The sequence below is a fragment of the Pleurodeles waltl genome, chromosome 10 (assembly GCF_031143425.1).
Source record: "Pleurodeles waltl isolate 20211129_DDA chromosome 10, aPleWal1.hap1.20221129, whole genome shotgun sequence".
In the NCBI taxonomy this organism is placed as follows: domain Eukaryota; kingdom Metazoa; phylum Chordata; class Amphibia; order Caudata; family Salamandridae; genus Pleurodeles; species Pleurodeles waltl.
The window spans coordinates 149,747,305-149,774,662 of NC_090449.1; the positions used below are offsets into that span (position 1 = coordinate 149,747,305).

General features: G+C 43.5%; 1 protein-coding gene across 2 annotated transcripts in view; it reads right to left on the bottom strand.

Moving 5' to 3' along the window:
• FLCN (folliculin) overlaps nt 1-27,358 on the bottom strand; it is a 168,066-nt gene that overhangs the window by 92,240 nt on the left and 48,468 nt on the right. For both annotated transcript variants that reach the window (XM_069210059.1, XM_069210060.1), the window contains exon 6: nt 16,359-16,450. In XM_069210059.1, coding sequence (XP_069066160.1) covers nt 16,359-16,450 — 92 coding nt within the window. The remainder of the gene's footprint in view (nt 1-16,358; nt 16,451-27,358) is intronic.

Consider the following 27,358-nt stretch of genomic DNA (forward strand, 5'->3'; position numbering starts at 1 on the left):
TACTGTTAGAATTACTATAAAAAATCATAATTGGCTGTCTCAAGGACAGATGTGTATTTTGGCTTCCAGGGAACGTTGTATCTTCACCAAAGAAGCTAACTTAGACAACATTCCATTATAATAAATAAACGTATGCTTGTGCGCAACTGTTAACTGCCCCTTCGCTTTCAAATGTGATGCGCCTCTCACGATGAGGGAGCTTTGCGCACAAATGATACATAGACAGTATTCAGTAAGATGGGAATCAGTGATGCCAGATTTTGAGATTTGTCCCAAGTCCAAGCTGTCCAAGTGAAAACTCAAATTCAGTCCAATGAAGAACATTATCAGTTAAAATCAGTCCAAAGTTGCAATTCTAAAATTCTGCAAAAACAGATTTCAGGAAGCATTTCTGAAATAATTATAATCATATTTGCAAGTGCTCTCCAACCTGATGAAGGAAAATGAGGCATAGAGAAATAACATATTATGCCTAAGATCTCACAATTTGGTCGAGTAAGGAATCCAGGGCTGTTTTCATGATCCTTGTTTTACATTGTCCACTTTTGCCACTTTATAGGCATCTTTTAATCATTTGATCTCATAGGTTAATTCTTTTATGTTTAACGCTTTGACAAGCTAAAAACAGACACGGGGTCCCCTTTCCTCGTAGTGAAAAGTGCCATTCATACAGTTCCAACAAAAGTACTTCATGCAAGCCTCGTATTATACTGCTGAAACTGGAGTACACGCCGCCATTAAATGTAAATCCAGCTCAGGAAAAGGACACAACCTGCAAAATGGAAAATGGATGGTCACCCTATACTGGATATTGGACAGCTGGGTAGGGCAATAAAGTAGGAGTGTGCAGACCAGTGATAGGAGGGTGGGAGCAGTGGAGCTGGAGGATGCAGGCCAAGGGAAAGCAGGGTACAGTCCACAGGGCAGGATGACAGGAGGGGGTGGGCAGGATGGTGCTGACCATTGACCAGGAGGGGAGAGGCGGTAGGGTAGGAGGGGTTTAAAGCACAGAGCAAGAGGAAGTAAGCCACAGGATAGGACAGGAAAGACCAAGCAGAAGGATAGTTCCTACAGTTGTTATAATGGTTTATGAACCTTAAGATCCAAGTACTTAATTTCTCGTCATGAATTAGGTGGAGACGCTACTTTGTTTGGAGTTATAACATGTTATTAGTACAAATATTACTAAGGCTTTAGAAAGAGAAAGTGTATACTCAATTTATATCTTATTGTATCTTGGACAATTTGGATTTTCTTTTGTTAATGTTATGTTTCTATTATCTGTTGTGTCGTGTCGTGTTTAACATTTTGTCTCTGTCTATTCATTATATATGAGTGTTTTGTGTCCTTCTTTGTGAATATGTAAATATTTTTATATCTAACTTTGATTATTGCGTTTTTTCATGTTGTTGTACATACATATGTAATAAATATCATTTTTTCATATTTCTGTTATCTTGATTGTTGGGTTGTTTTACATTGTAGACAACAGTGAGCATTAGTTGTAGCTCATTCTCTTTTCTTGTATAGAAGGAGAGTGCAAGCCATGGGGCAGGAGTGTATAAGCTATGGAGCAGGAAGGTCTAAGCGATTGGGAGGCGGGTGCAAGGCACAGGGCAGGAGGGTGCAAACCATGAGGCAGGAGAGTATGGAAAGTGGGGGCAGAAAGATGTAAGCCAAAGGTCAGGAGGGTACAGGCAAAATGGTGAGAGGGTAGGGCCAGTCGAAATAGGAAACCTTAAGGTATGGGGTAAGGAGGGTACAAGGCAGAGGTAAGGAGGATACAGGGAATGGAGCAGGAGGGGATAAGCCATGGGGCAGGAGGGCGCTAGGAGACTATGCCAGACTTTGCCATTGTCTCTCCTACCTCCTAGACTATGAACAGCATGGAGGGGCCCTGCCACAATCCTCCTACGTAATATCTGGCAGGGGAAGATAGTATTTTTAACCATGAGTCTCTAAGGGACAGTGTATGAGGTGGGTCAATGCGCCCCAGACCCGCCACGTCACCCTTGGGTTTAAGAGAAACAATGATTTAGAGGCAGATTTTTGACTTTGTTCAACTCGTTTGGAATAGATTTGCTGGCACTGTGAGAATTTCAGATGTATAGATTGGAGTATTTACATTAACACCGATTTAAATAGCACTAACAAATCTATTTTTACATTTAATGTATTTCATAGCACTAGTCATCTCTACGTTATGGACGCTTCATATCAGACACAAAGACAATGAATCATACAAAAGTGTGAATCAATGTGCGGCAAATATATCACCCATATTGGCATGCATTATAGGTTGTGTGCTTGATCTGAAGAAACGAAAAGTTAGATTTTAAAATGTAATGCAGTTGTCTGTACTGATAAGACTTTACTACTCCTCAAAGGAATCCTTTATAGCAACTGACTGAGAAAAAAACAATGATGTTCTAAACCTATGTCTTGCAGACTGCACGCAATTCCTTGATACCGGTTCACAGCACACTGTGCTGTCTTGAGTTGTAATTTATAATCTGTAAGCAACAAAACGATCTGTGTGGCAAAAGAAGTAACCCGCTGAGCTATCCACATTAAACAGAAATAAGTGATCTGCCTACTACATGTTGTGCATTTTAGCAGGCATGTTAACTCTTTTCTACTTTATGAAGAGGATACCTTTAATTCTTTGAGATATAGCAGAATGCAGCGTCTTTGAGAACAATCAAGTAAGCCAACCCAGGAAACTGAAGTAGGAAAGTGTGGTGCCTCACAGGTGGCCCCCTTTGGACAACGCTGCTTTGCGGCACCTTCGTGCTGATACCATTGGTGGGTCAGGTGCAGTGCTTAATTTGAGCCAATGGTTTCCAGTGCAAGACACCAGCACTTAATTGTCCTCGCAGGCAATTATGACAGTCTGCCACATGGTGGCGCTGTTTGTCTAATTAAGATATGGGAACAACAATTGTTAATTACATATACATTAAAAACGACTAATACCACTGGTGCCCCGAAACAGTCTGAAATGTCACTCTTATAGAAATGCAATGGTTAGTAGTTGTGTTAGTACTGTCACTTGCAGTGCTTGCAGGGGCAAGGGGTGGCGCAAGCTGCCATAGTCTCCTGCCGTGGGCCCTGCCACTTATTTATTTTTACAAAATAAGCACTGTTCGGTGGAATCACGACCCAGTTAAGTCATGAGTGATAGGCGGTGGTGGGTTGTGGCTGCCGTAAGGGCGGGTGCAAGGGTTGAGCACAATCTGGCTTGGTTTGACCAGCAGCGACCACCTGTAATGTGCACCGAACACACACAGGCAGCAGAGCCAGTGGTGGGTCCAGACTGAGTTGAGGTCCTCTCAATAGAGGCCCTTTCGGAGTAGTGGCCGAGCCAGTGACAAGCTGCAGTTGATCACAGACAGAGAAAATCAAAAATGACAAGCATGCCTTTAGCCACTCAGCCACAAGGGCCTGCGTGAGGGTATGGGAGAGGGGTTGTAAAGAATGAGGGGCTAGAGGACAGGCCATTTGAGTAAAGCAGAGCAGTGACTGAGACAGGGGCACCATGCAGTGCGGTCATGCACCTATCAGCTTGCAGTTGCTCAGTGAGTCAATGCATGAGTCCTTTGATTGCAATACTGTGGATAAAATAAGGGAGCGTCGTCTCAGCATAAAAAAGTCCTGCTACAGGGCTCAAATAAGCCCAAAAAGGCTCCACAACAGTTGATTTTTTTTCCTCACGCACAATGGGGAAAAATATCACCCGTTTGTGTGGGAAATAACCCAATTTGGCAATACTGATGGGAATTCCTATACTATGCTACCTTCTTTTATATTATTTACTCTCCGTTCACTTCTAATCGCCACGCTTCTTTTCATATCTGTTGTATACTTTTGCATAGACTCTTCACTAGAACAGTTACTAATAAAACCATCAGTGACACCAGCTCAGATTGCGTGTGTGTTCTCTCTTTGGAGAAAGGGTGTAGGAAACCGGCGTAAATATCTGTCTCCCCAACAGTTCATTTTATGTCCGTAACATGAACTTTCACTGTGTCAGTAAACTGAAGTTTTGTCCGGCACACCCTGTCCTTTTTACCCACTCAGAACTGTGGTAAGTTGGTACAACTGCACTTCCGTTGGCAGGAGGTGTTGCGTGACACGGTCTATCATTTACATCTAGCCAGTATTATAAGATAGAGCGTGTCACCCAACAATTCCTTACATCCAGATGTTGCAAAATGGTTGTTTAAGCAGCTATATTATTGCATTGGCCACTGAGTATAACTAGGTTTTCCTTGGTGCTTAAGTGCCCAGCTGCAGTGATGTAGATCACAGCTATTGAGACTCGACTATGGCCTTACATTGAGAAACCATGACTCTAACCATATTATTGCTCTTTACTGATAACATGATACAGTTGCTTGCATTATATTCACCCCTGCTCTCAAGTCACAGACCTTTTGGACCATCATGCTTTTCAACTTGTCCTAATTCAGGTGGAAGTTTAGTTTCCATGTGACTGCTATTGCTGGATGGAAGTCCTGTAAACGAGGTTCTTTGAACTGACTTCCAGAGGCGGTCTTCCAGATATAAATGTTCAAGGATATGGTTTCTTCTGACACTTGCACATCTGAGAAGATCCAATGGTTGCACATTGAACCAAAAACATTCCTGACTGACAAAACAATCTAAGAATTCTTGGTGTAGTATTTTTGTGTGGCTATGATGGCAAAATGTGCATCTCGTGTGTATGTGACATATGCCCAGTTCCTGTACCGCTAACGTACAGAACGTGTATTTCTGCACTCAGATCTTTTCAAAACAGGAGCTCTGTTTAAAATAACGGTCACTCGCCACAGGAGAACTTGTTTAGAAAGAAGGGCCTTCTCTGTTCCGGTGCCTCATTTGGCCACTTACCTCTCGCCCTCTGTGTCTATTTGGAGCTTAAGCACCATGATGACTTTGGGTGGACTTGAGCATAGAAGTACTTGCAATCGTTCAGGTCCAGAACTGACCTAAAATCCACAGCACAAATATAGGGAGGACATGCATTTCTTCTTTTGAAACCTCTGGACTCAATCTTGCTTGTTTGATTTGAAACAAGTGCACCTCCTTCACCAGACATTACAGATGCTAATGGTGTAACCCTTGTGGGTGGAATGTCTGGAGGCCAAAATCCTGGCCTGGCGCAGCCGGGTTGAAATTAAGTGAGTTACGAAACATGAAGTTCACTGAAAAACAACCAGTGGTTCTGGTTCAAACATCCAAAACCACTGAAACTTACAAGGTACTCTATGCAACGCGTGCCATAACTTACATTGCCCTCTGTACAGCAAACACAAAACAAAACACTCATTTCAAAACGGCACAGTATAAAATTACTGACCAAAAGACCAAAACATGATTGGTGGTGCAAGTTATGGCGTTCTCCGTAAACCATAACTGGTGAGTTTCAGTGGTTTGCACAGTGAACAAACATACATATACAGATATACACACAAGCCTACACATTCATACTTACAAATATATATATATATATATGAGTAAATATCACAGAACAGTGGCTCACTGTACACCTGTTCATCACAAGACACTTTACCAATCATGAGGATGCCCATTCATTCATTATAAAACATATTCAATTAACAGTAAACAAGAGAGCACAAATCATACCTGTATACTACTGCATAGCTCCATCTTCCTTATTTTTTTTTATTATGCATGCTACTTTTTACACAAAGGTCACTGCAGTCTAATGAAGAAATAAAAACATAAAACTATACCCCTTGGCAAGGACCTCCACTATGTCAAGATGTTATCTACTGAGGTAGTGAAATCTGGTGAACTCTATGCTATTGTGGGCGAGTATGTACCCTGTTAGGCGAGGAATGTCCCCTTCATGATGTACGGTTGTGCTCCGCTGCTTAGAGTGGGTGTCTGCCTGTATCTAGTATACTGGGTTTTGCTTTTGGCCCTGTAGTCTCAATAATGTACAGTGTGATTAGAGTCCTAGGTCTGTGTCTTGTTTTGAGGAAGATCCTGAACCTGTCCTGTGAGCAGGAATGGTGCATCCTCATTGAACTAATATCCGTTACTATAGAGTTACCATTATATATATATATATATATATATATATATGTTATGTTATATATATGTTATATATATATATATATAATATTATATATATATATATATTTATATATATATATATATATATATATACACACATATATAGTTACCATTACTATAGAGCAATGGTGGAGCACCTTGTTTTGTCAAAACACTGTTGTGACCAGACCATTTTATCTGTGCCAATCCAAGCGGTAATTTCTCAAGTGTATGTGTATATGTAGTCTGTGTGGTACATGTACATCGTGTGTGTGTGTGTGTGAGCGAGCACACAAATGGAGGGCCAGGGGGTCCATTTTGGATTTGACTTTGGACAAGATGGAGCTCAGGTGTTTCTCCCAGACTGTGGACGTGTGTTGCTGAAATCCCTGAAGCTGGCGGGGGGCCTAGACACAAGCAATGAGAGAAAAGGAGACAGGGCTGCTTTAGGAATTCAATTAGGCATTTTACAAGAGCCAGGTGCTGCTATCCAGCCTTCCTGAAGCACTGCCATTTGGTGGGTATTGGCTAGGGTGAAGTGTGAGACTGCAGCTTCTGTTGTGCAAGGTGGTGTTGAACCCTTAGGAGAGACCTTGACGTGTCTTTCTCTGGTCTTTCTTTCAGTTTGACTGATAACAGACCAGTACTGAAAGTTCACACCCCTTGTGATTTTGCTCCAAGCTAAAAACAACCCTGGAATGAGAAGCATAATTCTACACAAAGACTCTGTTTGAGGAGCAACTTGCTAGAAAACTGAAGCAAACACGTCTCCTGTTTGCTTTTACTCTATGAAAGTGAGACTTCACTTGATAGTCTATTTCCAAGTTCTCTACAACCAAGGAAAGGAGTGTTCCACAAAATACTCAAAGGGCTGCTATGCAACCAAAGTTGGTGTCTGCCTGAAGGCCAGTTTCCCAGAGGTGAGAGGACATTACCAGAGTTTACTCTTTGCTGGAAGAACTGTATTCCTGATCAGAAGTGTCTAAAGGTCAGCCTGCCTGCAAAGGGAGGGACGAAGCCTGGCAACCCGGCAGAAACAGGAACTGTCTAGTAGAACAGAGGTGCAATGTGACCTCTGATCTGGTAGGGCTTCAAGTAAAGGAGGATATAGAAAGAGCTGTGACCCTCCATGTTGAGGGGTTACAGTTTCTCCAACAGCGATTCCTGGGACCATGAAAATTCGACCTGAAGATTGCCCAATCCTTTTCGGGCTGTGATCCGTGCCCAGCCTGGCCAGTACTTTTTCATAGTACCAGAAGAAGCGTGGCCTGGACTAAGCTGTAGTACCTAAGAAACATGGCCTGAACTAAGTCGCACTGCCCAGAGGTTAGGCCAGTGTGGTGACTTGCTGTCCAGAGGAGATCAGTAGTACATGGCCACATTGCAGTCAGAGATTGAGCTGTGCGTGGCCACATCGATATTCGGAGATCATCAAGTGCGTAGCCACAATGCCAGGAGATCTGCTCAAGCGGGCTGCATTGACAAGAGCATATGTCCAGCTGTTTAATCTGTAATCCAATCTTTTATAGGGACCACCAATGAAGCTTTGCAATTGCCAGCCAGTCATCAGAGACATGCAGCAGCAGCATCACTGAGGACATGTCTACCTTGGCAAGTACCTGCAGCCAACAATGAGACCCAGAAAGAGGTGCTGGTTGACACGTTATCCCACCCAGAAGCAGGAAGGAGCAGCAGCATTAGATGAACCCAACTAGCCACCCGAAAGTATAATTTACAAAACAGGGTTAGTCTATATCTGAGCGATAATAGCCCTATTGATTTAATCTTAGGGAAAAGCTGCACAGACCACAGAGGAGGAGAAAGGCAGGTGGGGGGCAATAGAAGATAGTAGCTCAGAAAAACCACAGCGCGCAGGACACTAACTTGTACCATGGAAATATTGAGTGTACAGTATTCCACTGTGGCATACTTACAATAACATTCTAACATACTATTTCCCTTGGAAGCCTATGCCTGTTGTGACTGCTTATCGTTGCTACCACTCAGAGTCAAGTGCTGATGGGGTTGACCATGGCCCAGTTTGTGAGCCATAGCAGGATGGACCTGGGACAACAGATGCTCTCACAATTGAGGTCCAGTAGCTTCTGCTTTCCCAGTGGCCCTCCAAAAGGCGTATGACATACCCCAAGAGGGCCCCAAAACTTTATCTGTAGTCAGCTATTGATGCATCTTCATTGACCTTGAATATCCGTCCTCAGCTGTGGTGTAGATCTAGTAGTATTTTATTTGGCAGATAAATCTCTCTGGATGGTGTTTTACTGCTGATTATTTCTGGGGAGCTATTATCACCGTCTCTATCACTGGGGTCCCTGACATTCTTGTTGTTGGATACATTCTACGAGTTGTTGTTGTGCATTAATTCTTTTCCACCGGATGGTTTTTTGACTGAGATTAAATACAGAAGCATCTTGAGGTGAGGAATAAACTTAAATTTTAGGATTTTGACAGATTATCCCTAGAGCAGTGGATACCAACCTTTTGACTTCTGGGGACTCACACTTTATCATTACTGGAACCCAGGGACCCCCCCCAAATTATCATTGGAATCCTGGGACCCACCACTGAGTCATTACTGAAAGCCAGGGACCCAGACCTAAATATTGTTGATGATTTGAACCGCAAGACAATACAAAAAAAATAAAGAAACAGTCCATCAAATACATACACAAATAATAAAACATGTTATTTAGTTTGAAAACAAAATAAAAAAATACAAATGTTTATTTTAATAGGGAGGTTGGAGCTTTTCTAAATTCAACTGAAGCCACACGTTGTCGATACTATATTGTTTGAGGCACTTGCACAATCAATCTGAGGATACTACTTTCATTTTTAGCCTCCAATTCCTTGACGTTTACAGTACGTTTTAAATGTTGAATTGCACATTTAGCCACTTTATCTATGTACACTTTATTAATATTAATTTTCTAAGAAGCCACGGACCCCATGTGGAGGCTTCACAGACCCAGAGGGGTCCCCGGACTACAGGTTGGGAACCACTGCCCTAGAGGTTTTAGGATTCAATGAATGTGAACTAATTGGAAAAGGAATACATTATCTTCTTGTATTTAAGGTTGAAATGCTTCACTGACAACTAATGTCTCTGACATCTCTTTCTTACAACGTATTTCTATCTTGACTGGGGTTATTGTGCTTCTTAAATTTTTTCCTGTGCAACCTCCACAACACGGCTGACCGAGTTCCCTTCGGTGTAGTAGAGACCTGCTATATTTCTCTGATGGTTGAAAGTCACCAACTGCAGACTTAAAGGAAGTTCTTCAATGATGGTCTCCTCCTCCAAGGGGAAACTGATTATAATTTGTTAATGTCCTAGGATTTCCTAGCACAAGGGACAAATGTGTGGTAAATACAGAATGTACAGTCAAGAATAGTCATTTTCTAACTTCCTTTAACGAAATAAGAGTATTTCACACATATGAAAGCCTTGATGTTTCTTAGAAAACTGCCCCCTAGAAATGTTGGGTAGTGTCACATTCCAACCACGAGACAGCAAAAACGTGGCACAGCTAGGTGCTCGGGGATCCTAGCTTCACAGAAAGATGAACGGAGAGTCTGCTGCATGAGCTGTGCTACCTCGGATCGCACGTTCAGTCCCGAGGCTTGGAGCCAAAGTGCCGCTGAACAGAAGCTTACGTTGTCATTTTGCCCACTTTCGAAATATACTGTAAAATGTTTGTGAACTGCCAATTTGCAATGTCACTTTTAGATTTTGGTAAAAAAAGAAAAGGAAAAAATGTTCGGTTCATTTGTATATAAAAATAAATAAAAATACTCATCTTAGTAATGTGTTCCGCGACACTAAACTTAGCTTTAGAGACTGCAGGTGCATGAGTGGAAGTGAAGAGCCTAAGGTAGGGAAACAAAGCACTTCTGATTTGGTGACCTGGGTACATCAGTTAAGACCTTTATTGCCTACCACATCTATAGGTATGCATTTGCTGTTCTTGCTGTACACAGCCAGATAGTCTATAGTTCCATGCTACATAACATTACGTCTGAACCTGCAATGCTGCATTTGAAGATTGCAGGAACAAGCTGGGTGCAGGAAACCTTGTCATGCACATAGGCAAACACTATATGACCGGGCTAGTATTAAGACGATGGCCGTGTGTTTTATAAAGAGTATACATACATTGCCATCTCTACTTTGTCTGTCTGTAAAGAAAAATCTCCTCTAATGTCTAGCGGAGGTGCCGCTGAGCTTGCAGCCCAGCATCACAAACAGCACGTAAGCATGTGTTTGAGGCACATACGTAATGAGTTTCTAAGGTGGGCAATCTCTATATTCCAGGTATGCTTTCCAGTTTAATCAATACGTGTATAAGTTACAAAAAACACACCTGTCTCATTTTTTTCCATCTAGAAATTAGATGACTTGCTATTGTACACAAGGAGACATGTATGATTCGTTTTTGGTATGGTTGACAAAACTGACCAAAGAGACTCACGATCATTACTGTTTTACAGACTCTATGATGCAGTTTGATCGATATTTTTGTAGACTTGCACTTAATTTGTTCATTTGTTATGACTGCAGTTCAGAGTATGTTTGCCAAAGCCAAGTGTAAGTCATGGTCCTTGTTTTCCTTATACTCCTCTCGTTACTATCCTTTCCAGTACCTGTTGCACTTTTATGGAGTGCAAATCATCAGTTTTATTCAAATTCAAAAGGTCACTTGCCTGTAACAAACTGCAAAAATGTGCAAGTTAAGACGCCGAGCAGGGTTTTGATTTGTAGCAAGTGGAACAGAGGATGCGCGTGCAAGCATGGGCCATCTTGTACCTTATCTCCACATTCTTCAGTCTGACCTGGAGAAAACAGGAGACTCCAAACCCCTTCAGAAACTCTGGGAGAAGCTTTGTTGTCATGCTATAGGCACCAGAGCATGCACCGTCCCACATCTGCAGGATAACCAGGTATAAAGAGCTTGTTCAAGGATATGGGGAAGTAAGCTTTGTATCGAGGGAAAGGCACGGGTGGGATGCTACAGAACCTAGCCTCTGTCAGCGAAAGAAAGCTGCCTCCTAGCCGTGAGTGTATTCCATTGGCCCTGCAGGTCAAGGGAGCACAGGTGCATGACGGGAAGGGGAGCAGGAACCAGTAGTCGATCAGTGCATGTGCTTGTCAGCTAGAACAACTGGAACTAGTACAGATCAAGAGAGGCGGTGCTGGCTTCCAAAACCCTAGCCCGAGAGGAGGTGAAGCCCGGGGGGCTAATTTAAAGACCACTAGAGGCAGAAACTGTATTCTGCTTGCAACTCTGAGCACCTTTGCCACTCATCTAATTCAAGTAGCATCAATTCTGATATCCGTACAAGAAGTGTACTTTAAGCTGAAGCTATTTTAGCTTCATGTGTTACTGTTATCAGCACGCTGTGCACTCAGATTTTTCAATAAATATTGTGTAAAATACTTACAGTGCCTCACTGAGGGCGCAAAGGTTTTGTCAACTCGGCAGTGGTTAAAGGGCTGAACGGTCACCTTTTTCTGACGCAATGCATTTGATAAAATAATAGAGTTACTAGGGACAGCAGAGTTGTGTCAGCAAAGCAACTGCTCTGACTTACATAATCCGTCTAAGGAAAGGCTACTGAAACCGTCCAAGGACCCTTATTCAAGCAAGAGTAGAACATCTTGTAGGTCTTTGTGTTATGTTCAACTAGCGAAGGTCCATGGATCAAAAGTGTCAGCAATAATCTCACCTTTATCTATTAATAATAATTGCAATGGTATCCATTTCTGTACTGTGGTGTCACGGCTCTGGACAAACAACTGATATTGTTGGAACACTGATTATTGTAGTTTGTTCATTTTGATTCATCTTCACCTAATTCACATTTTTTACAGTAAATATGTATAATAATGAAGCCACCACTCATTTAGCTCACACTGTTTAGAGGGATTTCGTCTCTCTGACTTGGAAGACCAGGGCAGTGTATTCTATGAAGTGAGGAGGAAGCCATCACGCCGAGCCACAGGATTCACTCACCTGGGGTCGCTGGTTAATGGCCCTGAGTTCCAAGATGGCTCATCCCTCGTCTTATGACAGCAGCACAACATCAGGTGGCAGGATATTTAACAATACCCGATTCCAGGGTCTCTCTGCCTTCTCCTCGTGGTCTTAACAATCACCTGAAACCTCGATGCGACCCGTGGTCTCAGTCCCCTTCTGTTGGTTCTGGACAAGGGTCCATGCCTGGTCGGTAGAAGTGGTGCTGTGGGTGCCATTCCAAAGTGAGAAGGTGGTGCAAGGCCCAGATGGGGTGGATGTTTAAGGGAATTTAATAGCCTGCTGGCTTCTGAAACAGTATAGTATAGTCATGAACATCAATTAACCAAAATGCCAGGGGTAGCGGAAGTGACATCACATGCCCTTTGACCTCCACTTTCACTCACACACACACATAGACACTTACACACACTCTCACATAAACAACCTCTCACCAGCAACCACGCACACAACATACACTTGTTTATGTACCTCAACTGCCGTGGAAGGGCATATTCCAGCTAACCGTACCACATTTTTAGTAGTCTATTAGTGAATAATGTGTTATAATTCACGATTAGTGTAATAAGAAATGACAGAAGAAAAAGAGAGGGGAGCACAATTAAGCTGCCAGTGTGTTCCTGGCACTGACTTTGCCACCTCTGAAGCTAGGGGTCGCAAAGGCAATGCCAGGGGTCGCCCTGGAAATTACTTCCATGGGTATAGGCGTACTAAGTACAAATATGAAATGTGATTACGTGAACATCTTGTTTGGCTTACCAATATCACTCGCCTCTTAGCATTTTAGAGACAACCCAGAGCTCCTCTTTATTGCTAAAAGTGTTTGCCTGTGTCCCCACCCTTTTTAATTTGACTGCATTTATATTCTGCAGGTCCGTGAACTGTAAGTCACATGGCTCAGGTAATCAGTCGTTACTCGCAGCACTTGTTGCAGTCCTGGAACCAAAGCACTGTGTACTTCTTTGTGATGTTGTTTACAATATGGTGATTCTTGATTCCTCTCATACAAAAACAATACCAGGCAGTCGACTACTATGCTAATATGTGTTCTTGCATTACACTTAAACATCTGACCATAAGTTTGTTCCGTGGATATTTTAAGGCGGTAAAAGGTTTTAGATTCTTGTACAAAAATCAAAAAGGTGCTTAAAACACCAGTTCCTGCTGTGAAGCTGATTCAGCGCTATACTTTCACAGTGGTTGCAGTGATGCTGGTTACTGATTTAGATGCCTTGCATTACCACAGGCACATTATCATGTTAGACTTCTGGCTGGAATAATTTACTCCCGGACACCCACTTTTTAGGAAGAGATGTTAGCAAATTCGTTGGGCCTGTTGGGAACCTGCACACCGGAGAGGTAGAGTAATGTCAAAACAAAAAAGAAGCTGCCGCCGCCTACCCACCTCCCTTTACCCTTACGAACTCAAGTCATCCCTCGCCGGTGAGCAACTCAAAAGCCCCACACCCTCCAGAGGTAGCAGGCTATGTCCTCCGATCGGAAAATAGATGGCTCGCCTCCTGAGTTGGATGCAGAGGCTTGACAATCTGAGACAAAACGGTATCTCCTGATCCGAACCACACTTTACAAAGACAATTGGCCACGGCAGAGTGTCCTAGTTTATGAAGTCAGCCATCATCTCATCATGCCTTTCCTCAGGTGAATGGGCCAGTAACACACCCTCTCACTTATCTGTTGCTGAATTAAATTACTGCTATTTGTGCTTTCACCTAGAATTGTGAGCATATCACTATTTACACGTTCCCATAAGCCCAATCAACATCTAACAGAACACGCTGTACAGAACAAATCAAACACATCCAACACGCATATGCTATGTAGGTGATCATTACCGTGCGCCCCAAACACTTAACTACAACCCAGCATCCGACAGAGCACACTGGAAGGAATAATTTACAAACATCCAACACAACAGAAATGTGAAATACAGTTGGGTATTAATGTGCTCAAAGCAGCAGCGACTGCTACAAAACAACACACAGGAAGACATCCACTACAACGCATTAGATACACAACCTCACGCACATCCAGCAAAGCTCATCCTAGCGTACGCCTGACCTGATACACCGCAGACCAATCAACAACAGAACATGTTACACAGAACACCTAACAGACATTACACATGCACCAAATAGGTAATTAGATAGATATCAAAGACCACAAACATCACCACTGACTAAAGTTAACTCACTACCAGCACAACTTGCTGGGCAACATGCAGGTCAAACAATTGCAACGGTACCTAAATGCGTTAGCAAGACCTCACTCAGCACCCATCTAGCTTCATTATCTAGGGCCCTATCTCTTGTTTAAATATAACTATTGTAAACAATATAATCATTTATGGTGATTTATAAAGCGCTACCTAAAGATCGAGTTCACACACTAGCGTACAAGACAGGCAAAAGCAGATCTAGAAAATGTAAGTCTTTAAAGTATTTCCGAACTTCATGTGGTGCTTCATGCTTTTATGATGGGCAGGGAGCATGTGTCACTAAAGACAAACATTAGGTGATAAACCCAGACCACCGGTTCTACTTCATTTAATATTGGAGGATGTGATAGACATGCATATGCCATACCACATAGCTCTTAAAGTGGCAGCATATTTGTAGGTACCTAACAGCAATAGGCAATACACCACAAATGTACTACTGATGTTGCAGCTCACACTCCAGTCTGTGATGGAATCCTTAAATCAGGGCGAGAAGGTACCACACTCAACACAGCAAGGCCATACTAATGGCAAAACCTGTGCTACATAAGTACATCTAACAAAACGCCATGACTGTTTAACTTCTGAGCCATCTTTTAGAAACCACTCTAGAGTGTGGAGGGTAATCATTATTGAGTGGTCTCATTTACAGGTAGCTAAAGAACAGTAGGTTTTCAACTCCATATTTAATCAATTCCACTGTAATTACTTATGTCTTTTTGTAAGGCACACTAACCAACCTCTGGTAGCCTTAGACCACTTTGTAATAGTTTTATAGAAAAGATTTCCAGATGCTGGGATGCTACTTTGCATACATGGGGACTTAGAAATTTGTGTTTTTGTCACATAACAGTAGGATATTTCGAGGCCTCCTCTCATAAAATATTATAGAAAATGGCACAGCCTTAAAAGAACAGAGTTTTGAGTTTTGAAAGGCAAGTGAAGGAGGCATATAAAGCTTAGGCATCTAGCAAGCCAGGGCCATGATGACCGACTGCGGAGCAATGTTTTGAAAAGGGATAGTAAAAATGCAAGAGAGGACACACTGGTCTTTCAGGGTGTTCTGAACTTGGCAAAGCTACATTCAGGTTTTATATTTACATATACAGGAAGGAGCCCAGAACATCAAATAGCTGACTACCAAATCCCTTGTATTTGGTTAGTTAGGTGCATATTAGCAGACCTAAGGGTTCCGGTTGTATCCTTTGGGGCGAACAGTTTTGTGAGGATTTTTGGTAATTGGCCGTGAAGGATGGAGAACTGTGAATGTTCAATTTTTAGTGATTTGAGATCACACAGGGAGTGCAAGATCGGAAGTGATGTAGTCCTGTTATTTCAAAATGAACAAAAAGAAGGCTGCATAGAGTTGAACATATTCGAGATTTGAGAAAAATGTGTTGAGGTGGTAGGGTTTTCAGTGGTAGCAGTATCCAAGGGAGGAAATCACTAGGGCAAGTTTTTAAGAGAGTGTCTGATAAAGGCAGAGCAACAGCTGGACCACATTTAGTATACAAAGGCACCGGAAAGTAGATTTGGCATGCTTGTTGTATTGAAGAGTGACAGTTGAAGCATCATCAGAGACTACTTCCTTGGTACAAGCTTTAAGAATTCCGTTTGGTGGGCATCCTAATATTTTAGACTACGTTAAAGCTAAGGGAGAAGGGCAGACACCATCCATAAGCAGGATTTTATTTTCTTCATCACTAAATCAGAGCCAATTATAGGAATCCCCATTATTTACTTTTTATATTTGGCAAAATTAATATTATTGATTTTTGACTGGTACAAAATGCAAAACATTTTTCTCCCTTGCATGATTTTCCACCAGTATTGTTCACTCAAACGGTCATATCTTTGACCCTTAACAATGTGGCTGAGATGAGTGCTCTCTGGCCTGCAGACATATGCATGGACCAGTGGAAGCAAATCACTGAATTTCAGGAGGCAGTTCAAAGAGTATTTTGGCTATTTGGCCAGTAGCTTACCTGCCATCTTTTCCTTCTGAACCAATGTGTCCTCTGTCGGTGCACCCTCCAGCAACTTCTCTGTGAGCCTGCACCCACATGCTTTCAACAGCCTTTTAAAAACACAACAAATAATTAATCCGGGTCTTTAAAAGTGTTTAAAAAGAAAAACTGTGGAAACTAATGTAAACACATTGTAAACAAGCATTTGCAATGCAATAGGTAGCGCATTTTGTTGAATTAGAGCCATTGGCATTGTAAATAAATAACTGGACTTTTCTTGCCACATAAAGTGGTCAACCCTGCCTCGTAATTTCATTTTTTCCTGCCATATAATTTTAGTGGCTCTGCATATAACTAAAGCACTTCCATTGACCTTCTTCCTCTATATGAAGCAAAAATAAAAAATACCGCTATCACCACCCCACCATCAGAGTTACTGGCTGGCTAACACAATTCTCCCAAAACAGACACAAGACAGACACAGAGGAGAAATAAACTGGAAGGGTCACCCAAACATATCAAGACTGTTCAATCAGTCATAGTGTAATAAAGATGTTAAGTTGGCCTGAATCATGGTCATAATTGTAATTATTAAAACATATACAATTATCATATAAACATTTATTAGATATAAACTTTTGGCATTAAACTATAATGCATAAAACACCATAACAATAATTTCATATCTAAGAAACATGGTCATGTGATCATATGGTTAGCCCCTAAAGGGCATAACACCATGAAAAAAGCAGGAGAAAATTATTTTGGAGTCCCCACTAACATAGTGTAGGGTCCCAGAATTGATGCAGATAGAAAGAGCATGTTGTGCTGCACGTTTTGGCGGTGGTTCGATTGTCCTAGAACCACCACAAGCTGAGTTATAAGCAAAAAATGTTTTGTCAATGTAATGCTCTGCAAAGCATTATGGGCAAGTTCCCGTGTGCCGCAAATATTTTTATATGTTGCTATGACTGTAATGCTCAGAACAGTCCCTGGAGGACACCACAATGAAAGTAGCATTTATAAGAAACAAGGTCATATAGCTATATAGTTAACCCCCCGAGAGCATAACCACAAAAAAATAAAATGGCATTAAATAATGCTGTGTAACCATATACTTAGCCCCTAGAGGGGGTAGTGTATTACACATGTTCAGGGGTAGCAGGTCTATAACAATGATATTACAAACAAGGCCCTTAAAAGTCAAACTACTCTCAGCTGTAAAACAAAAGTTCCATCCACGAGAGCACTTAAAAAGACACTGTTGAACGGTAAATAAAGAAAATGGTGGCCACATCATGCCACACGCACAGTCATGAATGGTGACGTACATGAGTACATACATCATTGTGCTGGGACGTCGCAGTATCATGACGTATGCGTAAATAAACATCCTAGCTTTTTCTTTCCATTTTTTTTTTTTTTACCGATGTAGCAGAATATCGGCAAAATGTATTGGCAAAACCAAAATGTTCGCACTGGCAGTTTATAAGGTTCCAAGGACTGAAACCAACCTTGTCAAAACCAATAGCATGGAACCTCATATCTGTATATTCTCTGCCGGTTTCATACAAGAGTTATGCCTTTGACAGAAGTTTGATGGTCCTTTGGCAGGAGTGTGATCTGTGTTTTTGCCAAGAGAGGTAGTGTGCTTGCTGTAGAAGTGTGATGCTGGTTTCGTGCCCTTGCCAGGAGTGTGGTCGTTGTTCGGAGAAGGGGTAGTGCAGTTAACATGTGTGCACCCACCTCTTACTGCAGAGCTCTGTGTAAGGGGATTCTCTCCTGTTTTAGGTTCAGAGGTAGCAGCGGGGAAAGGGAAGGTGGGCCAGAGGGACTGCAAACACAAAATGCATCAGACACTCATAGATGTAGTTCTGAGGGCATTCAGAGGCATTCTACATGGCGATCCAGGAAAGCCTTGTAAAATAAGTGTGGCAGGGGTTTGAGGGTAACCGTTTTTCCCGAGGTATTGTAGGGTAAGTGGGGTTTACCACAGTGAGAACTTTTTGCAAAGGAAAAAAACAGAAATGTGCACTTTTCCGCCATGCTGTAGGCATTCTGCTTTAAGTGCGGACGAGGATGAGAATCCGAATGGCCTGGATTTCCAGTGCTTTCGGATTTTAGTATGTCTTATAAAAGTTGATCATTTCCTCCCAACTGTAGAGAAAATGTTCAGGAGTAGGACAGACTTTTCAAAAGGTGCTGTGAATTGAATCCACTGTGTTTTCTTCAAACCTCCGACACGTTAATGCTGCTGATGCGGGGACGGCGAGAGGGGGGTTGTCACAGAGGGCTGCATGATTCCGATGCAGCTACGTCTGTGTGACTTGTGTGGGTTGCAGAGCTAGGAACATTGTTCTGTGTACACAAGAAACAAAGCATGATCATCCGAGATTAAATGGGAGCATACTTCTCACGCTACCGATGCACGTTTCCGGATTATGGCTGTGAGCTGCATGTTGCCCTAAGTATGGACATACTGCTGATGTGATGTTACTTTCACTCTTTTGTGTGTGCGCATGTGTGTGTCTGCATCAGCATTTGTGTTGATGGATGAAAAGCTGATGGAAACACATATCTGCCTCTGCGCTATCTCCCCTAATCTTTCAGAGGCAGCAGCCTGTTCTTATGTCTTCCCCTGTACTAGTATGTGTCACAGTACAACTTGAATCAATTTACAGTAAGTGAAAGGGTGTGTCATCCGTAGTGCACGGGCTGCTCTTTGAAACAGGCTCATAAACCGCTTTGTGGCTTACTAACCTGTATGTGTTACTAGTTTTGTAGGGCACACACCCTAAACAGATTTTGGGCTTCAGTCATTAGTAACTAGTATTCCCAAAATCCGGGGGACTCGAATCACCCACCCTCTGAAGGGTCAAAGCTTAGCAGACACTGTAGGGATTGCAACCTGCTGGTTAAACAAAGATTATTTAGCAAGTGCATAACCACCTTAGCCACCTCAGCAGGAGCTGTGGGCTGAAGGGTGTGCCCACAATCCTTTAATAGATGAGTTCCTTTCTGAGCAGTCACACAGAGATTGCAGTCTGTGTGCAGGTTACAAACACATTTTTGAGGCGGACACATTAAACTGGTGGCGTATCTGCGGGAGAGTTAAGCCTGTTCCCTGCAAACGCCTCATTGATCTCTACAGTAGACACATAAACCCACTGAGGTATCTCACTCAGATAGACACCTATGGCTTTTAGGTTAGCATGACCCAAAATAAATAAATATATTATTGCACAAAGTTCTCACTGGGATTGGAACCATGCAAATGAGATGCATATTTCTGCAGCAGGTATGTGTCCCTCTCAGTTTTATTACAAGGATTGTAACTTGCACACTCAAAGCACTACTGAGACGTCACTGAGCAAAATGTGAGCTCGGCAGAAGAGCAGGGGGCGGAGGAGACGCTGTGCAGTCATAGCAACAAATCTGCCAAACTCCGAAATTTTCTTCTCGAGGAGAGCAATTTGTGATGGTAAAAATCTGATTATCTCAGGTCTATGAATCAGAACATGGAATTAGGACCCCCCAGGCGCCCATTTGCACACCCAAATATATCCAATGATTCAGGTAGGTGCTCACAACCCTTGGTGAGCGGGCCGCTTTGCAGCAGACTGCCGGGCAAGGAGTAAGAGAACCCGAGAAATCGCTCACACCTACATCCCTGCTAACTCTTATGACTATTCCAGGCCGCACTTACCTGGAACAAGGGTCGGTAGAGGCCCTGGAGGAAGCTAGCAGCCGGCAGCCAGGCAGAGCTTGGCACGTGCACGTCAGGAGTCATCACTCTCCATATTAAAAGCAGCAACAACAAAAAAATTGATAACTGCACTTTTCTTGCCACACAAATTGTGCAGGCGTGAATACGACACACTAGAGAACGCGCAGCAATGCCTATGTGCAGCGGTGGCCGCCGCAAATCTCAAGGGGAGGGGTCGGTGAGGGTATATGAAGTTTATAGAAAATCCCTTCTCCTTTTATAATTAACACAATGCATATATTTTCACATAGTAAATAACTGAAAATATTAAGAACATAATGCATTCCTAGATACAATGTAATTTCTTGAGTAGACCTATCAAACAAGAAAACAGCAAAGAAAAAAAAAGAATGTTACTACACAGTGGTTGATCAAACAGGTATTTTTCTGACTCCTGCTCCATGGTTCGCTCGCCTTGCCCATCCATAGCTTTCTGTTCTTGCATGTCTCTCATCAGCTGCATCCAACAAAAAACCCTTCCATCTCAAGACCTCTCAGGGATTTCACTCTGCACTTCCATTCTTAACCCACTCACAAATTCCTTATTTGTCATTATCATGGCACTTTTGCACCCTTTGTCATTATCCACGTCTGTGACACCATCCATACTAAAGCCATCTCTTAGATAAATGGATACTTTCTATTCCATGAATTTCTTCCCTTGCTAATATCTTTCTGTGAACCCTTATTCTTCTTTTAGTTATTTCACTTATGAACTCAACTTCTAACTATCTGGTATGGATTTCAACCAAGAACTAAGCAAACCGTAAATTGTGTGGTAAACAGTTAATGGGTCCCATGAAATCAAAACAGTATCTCATCAATGGTTCCCTGGAACTGTGGTATAGTGAATACTCCACCACCACATTTAGACCCTCAATACGAGGTTCTCAACACTCGCAGTGACGGTCAGGCTGCCGCACTCCAGGCGGTTCAAATGCTACATTACGATCCTGGCGGACGGACCCGCCTAAAGACTGCTGTCCCCGCCAGGATCACCATTCCTAATGTGATGACGGTAGTCAGGGTTGGACTCAGCACTGCCTGGCTGATTATAACCCCACTTACCAAAGGCAGTGCAAAGGCCATGGAAAATCTGGCAGTAAACCAGTGCTGGGGGCTACAGCGTGGCCCATGCATGGGCAGTGCAGGGGCCCCCTACTCAGCACCGTTGGAATGTGCACTGTCTGTGAACTTGGCGGTCCCGTGGGGAGGCCACCAAACTCATGATTAGGCCCTTAGTCGCTTGTTGATAACTCCCTGGCCACAAAACGTATTCTTTCACCCACCTGATTGGCAAGGTTTGTCCTACTTGTCCCTCATGACCAAGTTCGCACTCTCACGTCCTTAAGTTGCTAGGTGAAAGAAGTCTCTCACCCCGCATCAACAGACCTTCACCCTCAACTGTCAATACAGAAAGCACTAATACAGTTTTGCACCAACAATGATTCGACTTTCTCTGTGTACTCCCTTTCTCAATACATTTGATAAGTCTTCTAAAATGTTATTCTGTGCCACTCAACATCACAAAACCAAATAAAATGATGGACGGAGTGTTGAAACTTTTCACTGTGCCACTGGATTCAAGCTAGCCTAGCTGATAAAGGGTGATACCCTGAAACCGGTCATAGGATGCTTGTTTCTGGTCCAGGGAGGACCTGGCTTGGCAGTTCGGGCTGGACTGTTCCCATGGGGAACAGGGTCAAGACTGATTTGCATATGGCTGGGTCCAAACTGGGGTGGCATGGTGGGCAAAAGACCAGTGGATTAAACCCAGATCTTTGACTGGGGGTGAGTGTTTGAAAAGTTTCAACACTTCGTCCATCATCCTTTTGTGTTGCTAAAGTTGCCCTAAGTGGGAAGGGTATGCCCAGACGTGGGCCCCTTGCTCACTGTGCCACTGGATTTAAGCTAGCATAGCTGATGAAGGGTGATACCATGAAACCGGTCCTAGGATGCTTGGTTCCGGTCCAGGGAGGACCTGGCTTGGCAGTTCGGGCTGGACTGTTCCCATGGGGAACAGGGTCAAGACAGATATGCATATGGCTGGGTGCAAACTGTGGTGGCATGGTGAGCAAAAGAACGATGGATTAAACCCACATCTGTGACTGGGGGTGAGTGTTTGAAAAGCTTCAACACTCCGTCCATCATCCTTTTGTGTTACTATCCTGTGCCACTCTCCATTCATCCTTAGATAGAGCCATAACACACACTTACAACACAACCTTCACACATGCTACAACTCCTTATGTGGTCACATCTCCTCCATAATCAACATCAGGCAGAATCAGGTGAGAAAGGCAGTCGGTCTACTTATTATTCCACCATGGAATGTATTCTACACAAAACGTGTGGCCCTGGAGTCAGGCTACCAATCTAGTTAATCATGTTAAAATATTATTTGTTGCCTCAGGTTGCAATGTTTGTGATCTATGTGCATCACTAGGCTCAAATCCAACATGTAGATTCAGGAGAAATCAATAGCCCATGCAACAACCTCTCGTTCAATGACTGAGTAATAACTCAGAAATTGTGAAAGAACAACATGTGGCACAAAGATACTGTTTTTTCTGAACCATTTTGCACCTACAATAACACCACTCTTACTTCTACCACACTTGCATCCATTACAATAATGGTGTTTTTTCTTTATATCAAAAGATGAAAGAATTGTTGCAATAACTACCTCTCAACTCACATTTTCAAGTGCTTCTTTTCTGCTCCTCAGGCCAATTGAATGACTTCCTCTTATGTAACAAATACCCTCATGGATTTGAGTCTTACAGAAAGTCTTTTCAAATTTGGCATAGTATTGTACTAAATCCATGAGTGACCGAATCTCATTTTTATCACATGGTTTTGGGGCATCCGTTATCTCTCTTACTAAATCCCTTTTTGATCTGGCATCCTCAGCAAAAATGCTGTACCCTAAATATTTAATCTTGTTTTGAAGAAAACGACATGTTTTTTGCAGTATCAATCCTGAGACAACTTCTTTAGAACTTGCTTCAAGACAAAGGTATATTACTCACAGTCTTACTAAAAACAAGACTGTCATCCCGGAAAAACACAACCAGGCCCCGAACTTAACAAAAACACATCTGCCATCTTACAGTAGAAGATGCCTACTGTTGAAGCAAGAACCAAGGGACAGACAATTAAATTGATGAACACACTCCATTGTACCAAAGGCCATCAGCGATTTCTCAGGATGTAGCATAATTTGGTGGTATGAGTTTCTAAGATCTAACTAAAAAAGTGCCTGGCATCATTTAGCATCAACGTAATTTCCCATTTTGAGTAAGGTAAAGGTGTCCACCAAACTGTTAAGCAAATTCCTATCAGCCTTTTAAGTGATTACTACAGGCGAAACCCACTGAGCTGACTACTGGTTCAGTCACAACAACAACCTTGACCATGTCTTCCTACATTTTTCTGACATCTTCTCCGAAGGGTGTCCTTCTTGATTTGTACTTCAGTGGGTGTACTCATTCATTTAGCACACCTTCTGTGCACATATTATCTAAGCCTATCTATCCTCCCTTCAAATACCTCTATGATATTTCTTAACATCTCTTCCACAGTGGGATTTTCTACTACTAACCCCTGTTTTCTTTCCCTTGTGTTAACGATGATGTGACTGTCCTACTGGTCCACCCACACTAATATTGGTGGTCCCGACATTCCTACATATGTTTTTCACTTATCCTTTCTCTATTACTATTAGGTCACTGGAATAACTTTACCTTGTTAATATTTCAATTGAGCAAGTTACTTACCTTAGGTAATCCTTTTTCTGGTGGAGACTAGCTGTGTATTCCTTGAATACATACCAAAGCAGTACTTATTTGGAGATGAGTCTATGAAATGACTCAAACCAGAAAGTCCTGCAGGACTGAGCAGGCAACATGCCCCTCATGGCAAACCAGACGCTCTAGACAATAGTGCTTTAGATGCCCAAGTAGCTCCCTGGCATATGTCCAGAGCACAGACTCCGCAGCTTAATGCAGTGGTAACAGCTTTGACCCTGGTAGAATGAACATGCAGTCTTCTGGAGGCTCCTTTTGGGCTAATACATAGCAGATCCTAATGCAGAGTACTATCCAGTGGCAGATCATCCTCAACTGCACTGCCTTGCCTTTGTTTTCGGTTTAGAGAACCCCACAAAGAGGTGATAGTCAAACCAGGGTTCTAGATGCATATTCCTAACCTTTTGAAAACATACCACAGCAGTGCTTTTTTGGATTTGGGTCTGTGAAAGGACTCAAACTAGAAAGTCCAGCAGGAATGAGCAGGCAACATGCCCCTCCCGGCAAACCTGACTGTCTAGACAAAGAATGAACATACCATTTTCTGGAGGCTGCTTTTTGGCTAATGCGTAGCAAATCTTAATGCAGGTTACTAGCCAGTGGCAGATGGTCCTTTTCAGCAATGCCTTGCCTTTTTTCACTCTAGAGAACCCCACAATAAGCTGATCATCCACCCAGTGTTCCTTGGTACAATCAATGTAAAAGCTGAGCATTCTTTTAGGATGCAAACAATGGAGCCTCCCCTCCTCAGAGGGTGAGGTGGAGCATAGAATGCCAGCAGGGTGATAGTTTGTCCGACGTGGAATGGAGTTACAACTTTTGGTAGTACGGATTCTTGGGTTTGCAGTACCAGTTTGTCTGAGAAGAAGGTAGTGTATGGTGGATTAACACAAAGAGCCTGAAGTTTACTAACATGCAATGCCGATGTGAGGAGCAGTAAGGAGCAGATACGAAGTGCACACCAAATAAGTGATGACCAGATTAAGGTCAAATTGTGGCATTACAAAAGAATAAGGGAGAAACACATTGTCATTTCAAAAATCGCATCACCACTGGTGACTTAAACAAGGAGGGTTGATCTGGCAACTGTAAGAAGGCTGAAAGGGCCAAAAGATAAGCAAAGCTTTGCCGGGCATAACTTGGCAGGAGGGGGTCAATTAGGAGTGTGCCATAGCAAATTCACACTAACAACAGGTGTATACAGTTTCCGTTGAGTGACACCAAGATGATGTGAACCTCCTTTGGTGGAAGTCGAAGGTGTGGAGCTGCCGCCACTTAGTCTCCAAGCATGAAGGTGGTGATTGCGCAGGCCTGAGTGTGGGAACCTTGCTGTGTTACAGTGACAGCAGGTCTACCCGGAAGGGCAACCTGAGCGGAGGACATAGGCTCAAGTACAGGAGTTCTAGATACCATACTCTCCTACTCAATCCAGAGCCACTAGAATGACATGGTCCCAGTTGGTCCTGGCCTTCTTGAGAACTCAGGGCAGGAGTAGTACTGGCGGAAAGGCATACAGGAATCCAGAGTTCTACTTGAGAAGGAACGCATCTCTGAGGAAGGTACACCTTGGAAACTCCAACATGCAGAAGCGCGATCTTGGCAGTGGCAAATAGATTGATTGAGCCAAGACCTTCCCCACTCGTAGAAAAGGCCTTGGCCCAGCTCTAGGTGCAATCAACACTTATGATCAGCCAGGCGCTGATGGCTGAGTTTATCCACCCTGGGGTTCAAAGAGCGTTCACCATCAGGACAATTCCCCAACAGTCCAGACATTTCCAGAGGCACAGCGCTCCTTGGTATAGGAACAGAGATCCCACTCCGCCCTGTTTGTGGCAATACATGACAGTGATGGTGTCAGTAAGCACCTGAACCTACCTCCCCTTGATTGACTGGAGGAAGGCTTTCCTTGCCAAATGGATGGCACTCAGCTCAGGCGGTTGATGCGGAGCTGGGGCTTCACCGGAGACCAGAAGCCTCTGATCTCCTGCTCTCCCAGATGACTTCCCCAACCCAGAAACAATGCATCGGTCCCCACTGACAGTTCTGGATGGGGTAGGGGTCTGCCGCTGGGCCAATCGGGGCTCACCACCACTGCAGATCGTTTGCAGCCTGCTCAGAAATCTGAATTTGGTCAGAGACATTCCCTTGATGCTGGGCCCACTGGGACTTCAGATCCCACTGCAGAGCACGCATATGCCATTTGGATGCTAGACCAGCAGGATGCCAGCACCCCCCGTAACCTCAGAGTCAACCTCAATTACATCTAAGACTGAGACTGAAAGATTGGGACCATAGCCTGAAAGTCCTGGACGCTCTTTCCTGGGGGGAGGCATGAAACCGAACCATGTCCAGAATGGCTCCAATGAAAAGGAGTGTCTGGGAAAGAGTCAGGTGTGACTTTGGCAAGGATGAAGGAGGTATTCTGTAGTCTGGAGCTGGCTGATGACTGCCTGGGGCAAGCCCACCTTCAACAACCAGTCGTTAAGTTAGGGGAAGGCTGGCACTCCTGACCTCAAAAGGTGTGCTGCCACCACCACCACCCTCACTTTCGTAAACACCACAGGGGCCCTGGTGAGCCTAAAGAGGAGCACCAGAAACTGAAAATGCTTCTGTCCCACTACAAACCGCAGATATCTCCAGTGGGCCTGAAGGACAGGAGTATGGGAATAGGACCAACGCACCATCCAGTCTCCACGGTAGAGGGCAGATAAGACCTGGGCTAAGGTGAGCATTTTGAATTTCTCCTTCTGAAGGAAGGTGTTGACAGTGCGGAGGTCTAAAATACCTCACAGGATTCCATCTTCATTGGCACCAGAAAGTAGCTGGAATAACAACCACATCCTACTTCTGGAGCTGGCACCCTCTTGACAGCCCCTTTGGCCAGAAGGGCTTGAACTTCCTGCCTGGACTGACACTGGAAGAATCACTAGGGAAGAAAAGAAGGGGAAGGCGCAGCCCCTGCGAATGACCGCAGGGCCCACTTGTCCATTGTTATTGAGAGCCAACCTGGGAAGAATCAATGGAGTCTGCCCTCCCACTGGGTGGCTGTTCTCCTGTAAGGACACGCTAAAGAGGTTTGGCAGGTAGGGCAGCAAGGGGAATGGTAGACTGTGCAGCACGATGACCTTGGTTGCAGGGGCATCATGGCCTTGACTGCGAAACTGCTGGGTTCCCTGTTGTGGCTGGACAGGCTGCTGGTATGGGGCACCTTGGCCAAATCCGCAAAGGAGCTGGCGAAGTAGGATAGACAGGCACAGAGAGCATGCATTAGCCATGCTCTTTTTAAAATGCTCTAGAGCTGAATCAGCTTTGTCCCCAAATAGGAGAGGCATGTCCATCAACTGGATATCGCTTGAGAACCCAGTTGATAGCAGCCATGCATGGTGGCGCATTGCAACGTATCATAAGCCTGGCTGCAAAACAACCGTCTAGAATCACCTGAG